Genomic DNA, 13,489 nt, shown 5'->3' on the forward strand with positions numbered 1-13,489 from the left:
GAAAGGAAAGGAAAGGAAAGGAAAGGAAAGGAAAGGAAAGGAAAGGAAAGGAAAGGAAAGGAAAGGAAAGGAAAGGAAAGGAAAGGAAGGCTTGGGTTTTTGTGTGTCGTCTCCCAGTGTGATCCTGTCATTCCGTCCGTCACCACGGAGCCGGCTTTGGAACCGCTACTTGGAGGGTCGAGGAGCCAGGAACGGGGTTTTCCCGGAGCTCCGTGAGCAGCCGGCTCTGGGATCGGCACGCCTGCCTGCCACACCCCGGCGCTCGGGCCCCGACGCACACACCACCCAGACGGGGGCTGTGGGCCGACCACGAAGGGGGCCAGTTAATGGGTCTCGATTTCAGGGTTTTTTAAGATTTTATTTATTTATTTTTTAGAGAGGGAAGAGAGAGAGAAAGAGAGAAACATCAATGTGCGGTTGCTGGGGGCCGTGGCCTACAACCCAGGCATGCGCCCTGACTGGGAATCGAACCTGCGACACTTTGGTTCGCAGCCCACGCTCAATCCACTGAGCGAGGCCAGCCAGGCTCAGGTGTTTTTAATAATAAGCTTACAGCAAAAATCAGTGACAAGAAAAGAATAGTTTATTTAACAAAATCAGAACGCTGACCTATGTGTAAAACTGTACAAATGGCAACGACTAGGCAAACAGTTCAAGTTCACATTCAACCATCACTTCGGTTTCCTTCACGAGGCTCTTTCCTTGCAGCTCCTGGGGGCGGGCCGCCTCCAGCCTCAGCCCCCGACAAACTCACACGGGAGTGCGCGGGCGCGGCCGGAACCCCTGCAGCTGGCGTCTTGGCCGGAGGCGGGAGCACAGCAGTGCCGGCGGCTGCAGAGAAGCACCGGAGCAGCGGACGGGCTCACCGGGCACCGGCCTGCACCGAGGCTCACCACGGACACTGGCGCGCAGCCCTGCCCAGAGCCCCGCGGCGCCCAGCCCTCCCGAGAACCCCCCGTCTCAGCAGGAGAAGACGCTGGTTCATCAGGAAGAAACCCAGCCGGAGCACACGGCTGTGCGGGGACCACGTGACGTGTGTGAGGCACAAAGATGCCGCGAACACGCGTGCAGCGGCCAGGCCGCGTCGGAGCCCGCTGCAGACGGATGCACAGACGTGCCCCGCCCAGCACCAGCCGCTCCGGGAAGGCACCTGCAGGTCCGGCGGAGGGAGGGGACACCGCCGCCCAGCCACCGGGGGCTCAGCACGCGGCCAGTGCCTCCCGGAGCGCCGGTCTCCAGGCCGCCAGGACTCGGGACGTCAGGCCCTCCTGCTGGCGGGCGTCGCCGCGGCCCCGGCGGCCAGCGCGCGCTGCCGGTCGTACCTCACAGAGACGACGAGGAAGAGCAGGAGCGTGGCGCCCTGGACGGCGGCCAGGAGGAAGAAGTAGTAGTTGAGGTGGCAGCCGTTGATGTTGCCTGTGGCGGGGAGAAAGGGCCGTGAGGGGCGCCTGCGGGCAGCCGGGGGGCCTCTCTGCTGCGCCTCGGCCCCTCCCCCGCGCTTGGGCCGGCCCCCCTCCCCGAGGCCACAGGGGAGACACAGCTGCAGCTCGCAGCGCACCAGCACCTGCTCTCGACCACGCAGGAACCTGAGCCCCGGGCCCCGCCCCGCCCCAGAGCAGGATGCCGTCCTCACCGAAGTCCGAGTGGTTGCTCATCCAGCCGATGGCCTTGAGGGACACCAGCGCCAGCAGGCCCGAGCCCACGAAGGAGCCGACGCCGGAGAAGAAGAAGAACAGGCCCATGACGGCGCTCTGCATGGACTTGGGCGCGGCCGCGTACGCGAACTCCAGGCCTGGGGGAGGGGGTGGGCGCGTCTGTGAGCAGCGGCGGCCGGCGCTCCGCCCAACGGGGCGGGGCTGCGTGCCCGACACTTTTTCTCCCCTTCTCGTGCCGTCCCAACCACAGGACTCGGGGAGCTGCGTCCCAGCTCTCAAACAGCAATGACCCCATCAGCGGGGCCACTCTGTTCCCGGAGCAGCCCGGGCTCTCCAGGGACGGAGCAGCCCGTGGGGGCAAAGCCCAGGCCGCTGCCGTGGGGTCTCAGCCCCAGCTCCGAGGGGGACCGGTCTGCGCCCTCAGGGGGACGGATCGTGGAGTCGGGCGGATGCCCGCAGGGTCTCCCCTGCTCCGCCCCCTCCCGCGTGCCCTGGAGGTGGGGGAGGGACCTGGCGGCGATGTGTCTGGGCCGCGGTTTTCAGGCCACGACAGGGGAGCCTCAGCCAGCACCTCCGTCTCCCGCCCCGCTCTGTCCTGAGCCGCCCCGCGGAAGGACACGCCCCAGCGCCCCAACACCCCAGGCCCGGCCCCGGCCCTGGCCCTCACCTGCTATGCTTGCGAATATCTCGCTGACGCCGATGAGCACGTACTGCGGCACCTGCCACCATATGGGCAGGTCGGCCGCGAAGTACACGACCTTCCCGATGGTCTGGTTGATGGTCTTCTCCTTCACGAGGTCCAGCCGCTTGCTCTCCAGGATCCCTGCAATCCACAAGAGCGGCCGCCTTCACGCTCCGCCGCCGCCGCTGCACCGGGAAGCAGGACGGCAGCTGCGAGCTGCTGGTGGGGCGTGTCTGAGGGACCCACGCGGGGCCACGGGCAGCACCCACGGGCAGCACCGCCGTGCGAGCTCTGCGCGGTGTCGGCGGGCGCCAGGCTCGCCAGCAGGCCGCCCCGTAAGGTGTGAGTCCGGTCACGGTGCGGTGCCCCAGAACGGACACGGCGCTGCATGCCAGCCGCCACCGAGAGACAGCCCTCGTGTCAGGGAGGGGACAGCGCCCAGTGACGGCTCCCCAGGGGCCCGGGGCCCGGAGGGCCACCAAGGTGCAGCCGCGCCCCACACACCTCACCCGGCGTCTCTGAAACAGACGTCAGTGTGCCCACTCGACCCCTCGAGTGTCTCGACGCTCTCTTGCACAGTTTTTGTGTGTTTAAAAAGGGGAGTAGGGAGCCCTGGCTGGTGTGGCTCAGTGGATTGAGCGCAGGCCTGGGAACCAAAGGGTCGCTGGTTCGATTCCCAGGAGGGGCCCATGCCTGGGTTGTGGGCCAGGTCCCCAGAGGGGGGCACTTGAGAGGCAACCACACGTGGATGTTTCCCTCCCTCTCTCCCCTCTCTCTAAGAATAAACAAACGATAGGGAGGAGGGAGCCACGCGGCGGCACAGTGGCAGGGCACGGAACGCCACGCCTCGTCAGCACGCAGCGCACCCTGAGGCTCCGCCCCACGGGCCCAGGGGTGAGCGCCGCCCCCGCCCCCGGGCGAGACAGGAAGGGCCTGAGGGACCAGCGGGAGCAGGTGCAGCTGCTCCTCCACAGAACCCGGGGCGACCGCCCAAATGTTCGGGGCGGTGGTCTGTGGGCCCGAGGCCTCGGGTCGGCGCCCCCGACCAGAGCGTCTGAGACCCCACGCCCGCTGTGCGTCTGAACTCGGTCCCAGGAGACCCGCCTCCCCCAGAGAGTGCACGTGGACCCCTGCGTGGGCGAGTGGGGGGGACCCCTGAGGCCCGTGGACGGACCTGGTGTTAGGACTCCCCAGGTGGGGGTCCCGGCGCTGAGAAGTGGGTGCCCGCCCCTCGTCCGACCGAACCCGCACCAGCCGGGCGGGACAAGCCTCCTCGCGCTCGGTGCCGCCTCTTCCCAGAGCCCCACCCGGTGCAGACGGAGAATTCTCTCAAGACCCAAACCCGCAGCAGCCGAGGGAGAGGGAGGGAGGGGAGGCCTCGCTTCCCGGGACCCCCTGGGACTGGGGGCCCCGCCGTGCTGCAGTGCACCCACGGCCGCGGGCGGTCTGAGAGGGGGCGGGGGGGCGGGGAGCGGGGGGCGGGGGCAGCACTCACCGGCGGCGAAGGCGGAGCACATGACGAAGAACATGCCCACGGCGACCCTCTTCAGGGAGGACGGCAGCAGGCCACGCCGCCGCAGCGCGGGGTCCACCAGCCGGTCCTTGAGCGGCACCAGCAGCACGATGAGCACCGCGTCGAACATGGTCAGCCAGGCGGCCGGCACCTGCGGGCGGCACGCGGTCACCCTCTGCGGGCGGCGGGCACCCGGCCGTGGGCGCCGGCATCCCTGCGGCAGAGCCTGGCCTCCTCGGGGACGCTGTCGGCGACGGGCACCCGCGCCGCGGAGACGGTTTCTAGGGGCCTGGGCTCGTTTCCCCGCCCCCTGCGGCGGGGTCCCCAGGGCCGAAGGTCGCTGCAGCTCCTCCCCGGCTAAGGAGCGCGCACACGCACACGCCCTAAAACCTTCCCGGGCCTTGGAAGGCAGCCGCCAGGCGGCGGTGGCCCCGGGGAAGACGAGCGTGCGCCCCTGCTGCCGCGAGGGGACGGCGCCTCGGGCGGGAACACGCAGCCGTCAACTCGACACCCGGGACGCCGCGTGAGCGACGGGGGACGGCCTGTGACAGCGGCGGAACCCCCACGTCGACACACACGCTGTCCGTCCGTGCTGACCGTCCCACCCGAGGCAGCTGCATCCCAGGCACGGGAACCCGGCCCCACCCGGACCGCCGCCCCGCCCTCACCGTGTGCGTGGCGGCCGTGAGGCTGGAGATCGCGGGGATCCGCAGGTGCAGGCTCTGCAGCACGTAGGTGGTCTGCATCTGCGGGCAGGAGCGGCGGCGTCACCGGCGGGCGGTCACGGCCCGGCCCTCGGACGCCCGCAGCAGGCGGCCCGGCCACTCCGCGGCCGCACGCTCGGGGTGGGAACAGACAAGTCCGCCGTCCCGTCGGCACGGGTCTGCCTGGGGGCCCCAGAGGAGACCTCAGCAGCAGGAGAGGTGGGGCCGGGAGAAGCACAGGAACCGGCTCCTGGCTTCCTCTTCGGAAACCACCTCGAAACACGTCAGTCAGCAGAAATGAGGTCGTAACCAAAACCGAGACCCGAGACCCGAGGGTCCGGGGGAAGAGCCCCTGGGACCCCCGAGTCCAGGCCCGGCCCACGCCTGCAGGGGAGAGGGGCCCGCCGCCACCACTCACTTGGAAGTACACCGTCCAGTAGGGCACCAGGGCCAAGAACACGGGCACGGTCTTGACCAGGGCCCGCACGTCGTCCACTCGGTCCTCCGTGAAGGGCCCCCCGTGGGACATCTTACATGAACCAAACAGACTGTGTTTAGGGGAGGAGGGCGGGAGGCCTCCGCTGCCTTCGCTTCGGGAGACAGAACAGGGAGTTAGTCTCGTCCTGCCCGCCCGCACGGCCACACCCTGACTCCGCGGGCGGGCGGCTTGGCCCTGCTGAGCCCACTCCGCTCCGCGAACAGGCCGCTCCCGATCCCAGCACGCGGGGCGGGCGGCAAAGGGCCCCAGCTGCTCCCGCCCCAAGGAGCTGCCTGCGGCTGCTCTGTCCCGGCACCGCCCACGCCGGCCGCACCGCACTGCACCCTTTGGACTTCCCATCAGGTAACTTGTCACGGGTCAGCCTGACAAATGGACCGCGGTGACAAATGGACACACCGCGTGGGTGCGTTTGTAGCACGGTCCCTGCACACCCGAGGGCTGCCCTGCTGGCCACGCTGGGGCCTCCCGCTGTCGGGGAGCGCGGAGAGGAGAGGGACCAGCCCCGGGCAGCTCCCGCCAGCCCCCTGCACTGGGGGGAGCCGGGGTGCAGAGAGGGCTAGCAGTGGGCCGGGCAGCGGGGCTGAGCCCACGGGCAGGGCTCTGAGCCCACGGGCAGGGCTCTGAGCCCACGGCCGGGCAGGACGCCAGCCGCCCCTGGGCGCCAGCCCTCAGGCATCGCCCTGGGCTTGGGTGTGCTGGCCGGTCCCGGCTCCTGGGTGAGGGCTGCGCTCCCTCGCCCGCCCTGGGTCTGTTCCGCCCTTTACAAACTGACGGGGTCCCCGCGGACGGCGCTGAGACCTTCTCTGGCTCCCAGACACTAATGTGGGAGCGTGCTCTACGGGCCTCGGGGTGAGAGAGAGGAAACCAATAGGTCTAACTGCACGGCAGTCTGCAGTCAGGGAGCTGCCGGCTGTCTCAGGGGCTGCGTCTGGGAGCGTGCCCAGGTTACGGGCACCCCCCCCCACAACTTCAGTGTCTCATTCTGCAGCACCCAAGGGTGCCCCGAGGAGCCGGGGCTCCCGGCAGCACGGGACACAGCCAAGGGCCGCACGCACCCACGTGCGCGCTCTCCCAGGACGCCGGCGGCCACGCCGGGCAGGCAGCCGACGGGACACCTCACTCGGCCCCGGCACCAGGCCGTCTGCCACACGGAGCCCCAGGCCGGGGGGGAAGGGCCCCGCACATGGGGTGGGGGTGTGGGGGCACCCCCGGACCCCCGGCTTTTCTCGGGCGGGGCCGCTGCCTCTCGGTGCGCGGAGGAGGCCTCCACAGTCAGACTGGAGGGGGCGGCGGCCGGACCCTCTCCCCGGTGTCACTGCGCACTGAACCCCGAAGCGCCTGCGAGGCCGTGGGGTCCTCCGCGGAAGGTCTGCCGAGGAACAGCCCCGCGGCCCTCGCGCTCCGCCCCGGGGAGGATGGAGTCAGACCCGCCCCGACGGGGGCGGGGGCGGGGGCGGGGCCGGCCTCGGGCTCGGGGACCCCCGCCCCGGGAACGCCCACCTCGGCCGGACACTCCCTGCGGGGACTGAGGGAGCGAGTCCCTGGGACTTCCCTGGAGCGATGACACGGGCGAGGCCCCGACCACACCACGGTGACCCTGCGGTGACACAGTGGAGTGGGCCTGTCACGCGCCCGGAGACTGAGTGCCCGAAAGGGGTGCATTTGACTGCATGCAAATCACACTCCAACAGATGACCAGAGAGCGATATTCTGAGGGCTCCCCTGGGGCCAGGTCCCTGACCTTTTTCCTTCACGAATCTGCACATGGGGTGGCTGGGCCGCCTGCCCCCGCGCCCGAACCCGGGACTTCCCCACGACCTGGGTTTCCAGCTTTAAAACCGCAGCAGCGCACGGGGCTTTCGGAGCTCCCGCCAGAAAGCCCCGAGCCAAGGGGACAGGCTGCCCCACCAGCCACAGGGAGGCCGGGGAAGGTGCGGCCCCCGGGGAGGCAGCGGCGGGGCGGCGGGACGGCGGGGCCCGGGCACTCACCCCCCGCGATCGCCTTCCGCTGCCCGCCTCCAAGGGCGGCAGGCGTAGGCCAGGATCCGGGCCACGTCGGTGAAGGCGCTGCCGTCGGGGGGTTTGCTGACGAACACGCGCTGGCCGCAGAGGAAGAGGAGGAAGGCGACGCCGATGCAGACGGCTGGCACGGTGTAGCCGGCCACGAAGCCCACGTTCTGCTGGGTGTAGGCGACGCCGCCCAGCGAGAGGATGGCGCCCAGGTTGATGCTCCAGTAGAACCAGTTGAAGAACCTGCGCGTGGCCTCGGGGCCCCGGTCCTTGACCTGCGGGGTGGAGGGGGGGACACGGCCCGCGTGACCCTCTCCGGGGACGGACACGCGCGCGTCCACACAGCGAACGGCCACACGCCCTCACACCCTTCGCCCTCCCGGGCCCTCAGGGGAAGGCCCACCCGCCCACCCACTCATGGTCACCGCGCAGCCCGGCCACGCTCCCCTCGGCCATGCCCAAGTCCAGCAAACCCTGGGGGGTCTCAGCCACCAGCCACGACCACCAGCCCAGGGGATGCCTGCTGCCCCTTACAAACGCCAGCTCCCCGGCCCACGGCCCCGGCCCACGGCCCTGGCCCACTCGTCACCGTGGGGCCCAGGAGTCTGCCTGGTAGTCCGCTGTCCGGGCGCTCCTGCCCGCAGCCCCACGCATCTGGAGCCAAGAGGGAACCACGGACTGACACGGGGACCACGGATGCTTCGAGGCTGGCAGGGCCGGCACCGAGGCCAGAGACGCCCACAGCAGGCAGGGGGAGACCCCGGAACCCCGCCATGAGCTCGGACGGACACGGGCAGGCCCCGGGGCCAGTGACCCAACCGGGCTCCAAGCGCCGGACCGTCCACGTGGGGCGGGCCCTGCCGCTCCCTCCCCGCCCGGACCCCACGTCCACGCGCAGCTGCCGGGACGGGCTCCGTGCCCGCGCAGTCCGCCCCAGCCGGCGCCACAGCTGGAGGCCGGGCCGGGCCGCTGTCCAGGCGGGCTCTTCCCCATCACCCTCACATCACTCGCCCCGAGAGGTCGGGCAGCCCCCGCTCCAGGGCAGACCTGACTCTGGTCCTCATTACAAACGCCTCTTGTAAGTGACCAGTGGGGTTTGTAACGGGGCTCCAGCAGCCACTCATAATACCCCAAACCAGCTTCTACGCAGTCCTGTTACGTGATACACTACTTTGACCTCCATTTTCCACAGTACTGGCAAGTGCTACAAATAATTATAAAGCAGCGGCCGTCTCAACCTGGAAATCTAGGCTTTAAAGAAACAGCTGCAGGGAGGAAGTCCTCCGTCGGAAAGGCGCAGAGGCCCCGACCAGCGGCCGGGCGTCCCCCGAGGACACGGTGTGGTGGGGGCTGCCCGGGACCCTGAGGTGGACAGCTCTCCGTGGGGACGGGGTGCACTTCAGCACGCTGAGCGGGACCCGGAGCGGTGGCTGCCCCGCAGACAGACCGGGCGGGGGGGGGGTGGGGAGAGGGGACGGACCGCAGGCAGAGAGACGGCCCCAGAGAAGACACGGCCGCGGGAATACGAACAGGCAGTTTTCCACGGGGAGCGGGGCCGGGCGGAGGGCCCAGGAACGGGAATCTGAAATCCCGGCACACGCAGTCCCGTCTCGCTGGAGCGAGGCGGGGCCGCCCCACCGCACCCAACGGCCTCTCTGGACAGAGCAGGAGCCAGTGGGCACTCTCGCGGCCTAGCGCACTCCCAGCCTTAAGATCCCACGTACCCTCACACCCTGTGCACACCTGCCGGTCCACTTCCGCACCTTTTTTACTTCACTGATGTTAGAGGAGGAGGGAGAAAGGGGGAGAGAGGCACCAACGTGCCGACCCGCTCACTGGTGCGCTCACTGGCTGAGTCTCGTGTGCACCCTGGCTGGGGGTCGAACCCGCAGCCTCGGGGTAGCAGAGCCACGCTCTAACCAACTGAGCACTTTAGAAACCTAAGCCTGTGACCAGGGCCCCAAATCAGCACGCACCAGTCACTGCGGGCAAGGCAGGGGAAGCTGGCTCCTCAGGACTGGGAGGCTGAGTCACGCCTCGAGCCTTGCAGCCCCGGGCCGACTGACCACAGCCCTCCCCGCCCGCCCGTCCTGTGCGTCACCACCCCCGCCCTCCAGCCAGGGCGGACACACACGCCCCGCGAGGGCGGGAGGGCGGAAGAAACCACAACCACCAGTGCACGGGAGCTCGGGAAAAGGCTGGGATCGCCCGCAGCCAGTGAGCTGGCCCATCTGGAAACATTCCTCCAAGTGCGCAAGAGTGTGACCGTCCCCCCTCCAGAAGAAAAAAACATTTCATTTGCCCTTCCCTGGTAAAGCCAGTCTCCCTTCGTCCAGGTCACGATCTCAAGGCCTCCGTCTCTGTGTGCAGAACAGCTGTGACCGAGGAGAGAGTCAGGCACTGGGGGGAGTTGGGGCCGGCATGTCCCCCAAAACCTAACAGCCTTGGAACCTGGCCCCTGTGTTCCCTCCAAAGTCAGCCGAGCCCCGAGGGCCGCCCGAGGCCCCGCGCTGGAGACGACCACATACGCCAGCACAAAAAAGCACCTCGATAAAACAAGAGCCGTCCTCGTCCTCACGGAGAGAAGGCCGCAGGTGACAAAATGGCCCGTCCCGAGGAACCGCCTGGCACGCTTCACGCCCCCGGCCACTCCTGTCCCCAAGCAGCCAGCGCCTCTGGCGGGTGGGGGAGCCTCTGAGACGCCCTCCAGACCCGGCGCAGAGCGAGGGCATGACTCCCTCCTGCTAGGAGGCTCTGCACGGGGCCCGCACTCGCGGGGGGGAGCCGCCCCTGGAACGCACAGCAGCGCTCCGCTCTGTTCCCAGAGCTTCGGGGAGGGCCCCCCAAAACACCCCTCACCCCACCTGCAGGGAGCCGGGTCCCTCTGCAGCCCCCAGCCCCGGCCCCCGCTGGTCCCCCCAAGTCTGCACACACTGCCGCTGCTCCGCACAGCACACACCCGCGGGACCACGCGCTGCGTGGCCTCCGTGGCCGGCGTCTCTCACTCAGCGTCACGTTCTCGAGGGTCTTCCACGCTGCAGCCAGTGCCAGAGCCTCGCTCCTGCTCGTGGCTGAGTTGCACCCCATTGTGTCGATGGGCCCTCTTTTGCTTTATCCGTGCAAAAAAATCTCTCCACAAAAATCTTTTAACTGCTCATTAAAACGTTTTTAAACTGGTAGGAAAGTTGAAAGAACAGTAAGACACACACTCCTCTGCCCTTCTCTCACACTCGCAGTCCTTTCTTTCCACACGCGTGTGAAACACTCTGAGGATCAGCGGTTTGAAAACAAGTCGCAGCACCACGTCCCCCCCAAAGCTGTCAGCGAGACTCTCCTAAAGCCCAGGCCGCCCTCCCACATGACCACGGCGCCGTCCTCGCGCCGAGGACCCTTCGCATCGGCAGTTTTATCTGATGCGGGCCCATGACCGAATCACCCCGGTTCTCCAGAGGACGTGCTTTTGAACAACCTGGGCTCTCGCCCCGCGCACACTCGGCAGCCGCGTGTCTGGCAGGGTCCTGTCCCCCTCGACGGTGTCGGGCCCAAGCGGCAGGCCAGCCGCCCCTCGGGAGAGCACACCTCTCTCCTTAGTGCCAGTGCTCAGTTCCACGTCAGGTGAGGGCGAGTCCTGCCGTGCGCTCCGGGTCGCCTCTGCAGGGCCGTCTGTCTGCGTTTTTAAGAAGCCGTTCGCTTCTCGCCTGCTGTCCACCGGGGGCACTGACCGTGAGCCCAGGCCCGCTGTGTCTTGCACAGCAGGCACCAGCGGGCTGGCACAGGCAGCGTGGGAAGAGAGTCCAACGAGCAGTGAAGGGCAGACACGTGAGACACACTGCAGTCACATGACCGGGCCTTCCTCGACAGACGGTGACTGTGCGTCCAGCTCCGCGCCCTCGCTGCTGGCCCCGGAGACCAAAGCCACAAGCCTGGGCCTTGAGGCCCAGCCCCACACCGACCATCACAACTATCCCCCCCCCATTATAAGGTGTCGCCTTCCTGTGACGGGGAGCGCCACACAAGTGTGGTTCAAGCTCGGATCCGCAGCACAGGCTCTGGGGTCCTGGCTGTGTTGCCTGGGGCAACGGAGCTGACCTCTCCGGCCTCACGTTTCCCCACCTGTAACACGGCGGCTCCTGGACGGGGAACGCCCAGCGCAGGGCGCAGCACGCCCCCTGTGAGCGAGACCAAGCACAGGGCCGCTCACACCAAACCGGCCGGGCTCTTCCCTGCTGCTCACCCCTCCTCCCCAACCTGCTCTGGCCCCGCCCACGGCGCGGCCACGTCTCTCTCCCACCTGCCCAGGTAAGCCTCCTGCCAGGTTCCCTCCCTCCCACACAGCCTGCTCTGAACACTGGGCCCCCGAAAGCTCTTCCTGAGAAGGGGAAGGGAAGAAACATTCCAGGTTTCGAGAGACCTACACTGCCTGTCGCTACTGAACCCGCTGCTGGGCCGGGGCAGCAGCCCCTCCGCACGGGCCTGACGGGAAGGGCTGCTCCCATACGGCTTTGTCCACGGAGGCTGAAACCCGAGCTTCACAACTTTCGCTGTCACAAAACACTCCTTTTCTTCCCCTACCACTTACTCGCTCAAGACCCAGTTTTATTCTTAGCCCCAAAAACAGGAAGTAGCCAGATTTGGCTGGCAGGCCACAGCTGCCAGGCCCCCGGGGCTGCAGAGGCCAAATCTGTTAGAAACGCAAATCAGATCAGATCACTCCCCGATGGAATCCACACGGGCGTGCACCGCGCTGAACTCAGACCTCAAGCTCCTTGGCACGCCCTGCCTACCACCCTATTCCCACTTAAAAAAAAAAAATACATTTAACATGTAGCCTTGTGTAAGTTTAAGCGGCAAGAAGTGTTGACTTGACACATTTATGCGATGCAGCACGGTTGCTACTGTAGCCTCAAGAGCAACAAGGGCTTCCTCTCTTCCAGGCCGCGCGCCGTGCGCGCGCTCTTGCTGGTGATGCTCCGCAGGCGTCCGCTCCCACGGCCCCTCTGGAGACCGGCGGTCCCACCACTCGCGGCCGCCCCCGCCAGCACTCCCAAGTGGCACTTCCTAGGAAGCAGGCCGCTTCCACGCGCGGCCCGCTCTCGCAGCCCACCCGCGCGGACCCGTGTTCCGCCCCTCCGCCGGCCGCACCTGCGCTCACCTGGTCGGCGCCGAAGGGCGTGATGTTGGCCTTGACAGCGCCCACGCCCAGACCGACCACGGCGAGCGCCCCGAGCGCGGCGGGCGCGCAGTAGCGGGAGGGCGGGTCCAGGCAGGACGGCGCCGAGCAGTTGCGGACGCGCGTGGGGTGCGGGGTCCCGCAGAGCGCGGCGCGCGTGCTGGGCGCGGCCAGCAGCGGGAAGGCCAGCATGCCGAGCAGGTAGAGCGCCAGGCTGAGCAGGATGGCGCGCGCCCGGCCGAGCCGCGCGTCGGCCAGCCAGCCGCCGAAGGGCGACACCAGGTAGGTGAGGCCCATGAAGAGCAGCAGCGCCTGGCTGGCCTGCGCGCCCTCCCAGTGGAAGGGCGCGCCGTTCAGGAACAGCACCAGGTTGGCCGTGACGCCGTAGAAGGCGGCGCGCTCCAGCAGCTCCGTCAGCAGCACCGCGGCGCAGGCCAGCCGCCGGCCCTCGAACGCCGCCCGCCGCGCGCCCAGCAGCGGCGCCCGCTCCCCCGCCCTCCCGTCCGCGCCCTCCATGAACCCGCCGGTCCGCTCCGCCGCTCAGCCGGCGCCGGCCGGCGTCGTGTCTCGCGAGACCCACCCCGCCGGCCGCCTCGGCCCGCCCCTCGAGCGTTCTCATTGGGCGGGCTCGCCGCCGCGCAGTCCGCCGGGAACTTCCGGTGTCGCCCCGGAAGCTTGTCAGGGCGGGGCTGTCAGTTCAGCTGTCGTCGGGGCCAGCGGGCGGAGGTGCCTGCAAACCCCAGGCTCAGCGAGCGGCTTCTGAGCCGGCCGCTCCGAGGTCCCAAAGCCCCTCCTGTCCCACCGCTGCCCCTGCGCCCCCTCCTGGCGCTCCTGCCGGAGGACGGGGTCTCAGTCTGCGCTCCTGCCCGGTGCGCGGCTGCTGCTTGCGCGCGGGCGCTGTGCGGAGCCCGGTGGCCCCGGAGCGCCCCCCCGCCCCCCCGCTGGATGCCATTGCACCCCAGCTGCTCAGTCGTCACAACCAAACATGTCCCCGGACCCCGCCCCCCGCAGTGGCGCCTGGGCAGCCAAGGCGCCCCCATTGAGATCCACGGTCCTAGGACGAGTCCAGCCTGGAGCCCGTTTCCTTGCCGCGTGCCTGGCACCCTGCTGCGCTCCGCGTCTGCGGCGTGGACTGCTCAGAAGCATTTCCTTTTCTTTTTCTTGTTTTTTCACCGGTGCATCTAAAGCCAATCCCGCTGGGTCCCATTACCGTGTTTCACTTTCTCCATGGGACCTGTCGTGTTTTTTGTTCATTC

At 68.4% G+C, this 13,489-nt stretch overlaps 1 protein-coding gene across 1 annotated transcript; it reads right to left on the reverse strand.

Annotated features, from left to right (window-relative positions):
• Nucleotides 1–561: 561 nt before the first annotated feature.
• SLC15A4 (solute carrier family 15 member 4) lies at nt 562–12,813 on the reverse strand. The gene is made up of 8 exons (XM_045843543.1): nt 12,216–12,813; nt 7,043–7,338; nt 4,973–5,144; nt 4,519–4,596; nt 3,833–4,001; nt 2,323–2,478; nt 1,634–1,792; nt 562–1,416 (listed from the first exon to the last, which is right to left on the reverse strand). Exons 1-8 carry the CDS (start codon nt 12,747–12,749, stop codon nt 1,259–1,261), a joined length of 1,722 nt encoding a protein of 573 aa, XP_045699499.1. The 5' UTR covers nt 12,750–12,813; the 3' UTR covers nt 562–1,258.
• Nucleotides 12,814–13,489: the final 676 nt, after the last annotated feature.

This window comes from Phyllostomus hastatus, unplaced genomic scaffold (genome assembly GCF_019186645.2).
Source record: "Phyllostomus hastatus isolate PE091 unplaced genomic scaffold, TTU_PhHast_1.1 phas_contig_1162, whole genome shotgun sequence".
Classification (NCBI taxonomy): Eukaryota; Metazoa; Chordata; class Mammalia; order Chiroptera; family Phyllostomidae; genus Phyllostomus; species Phyllostomus hastatus.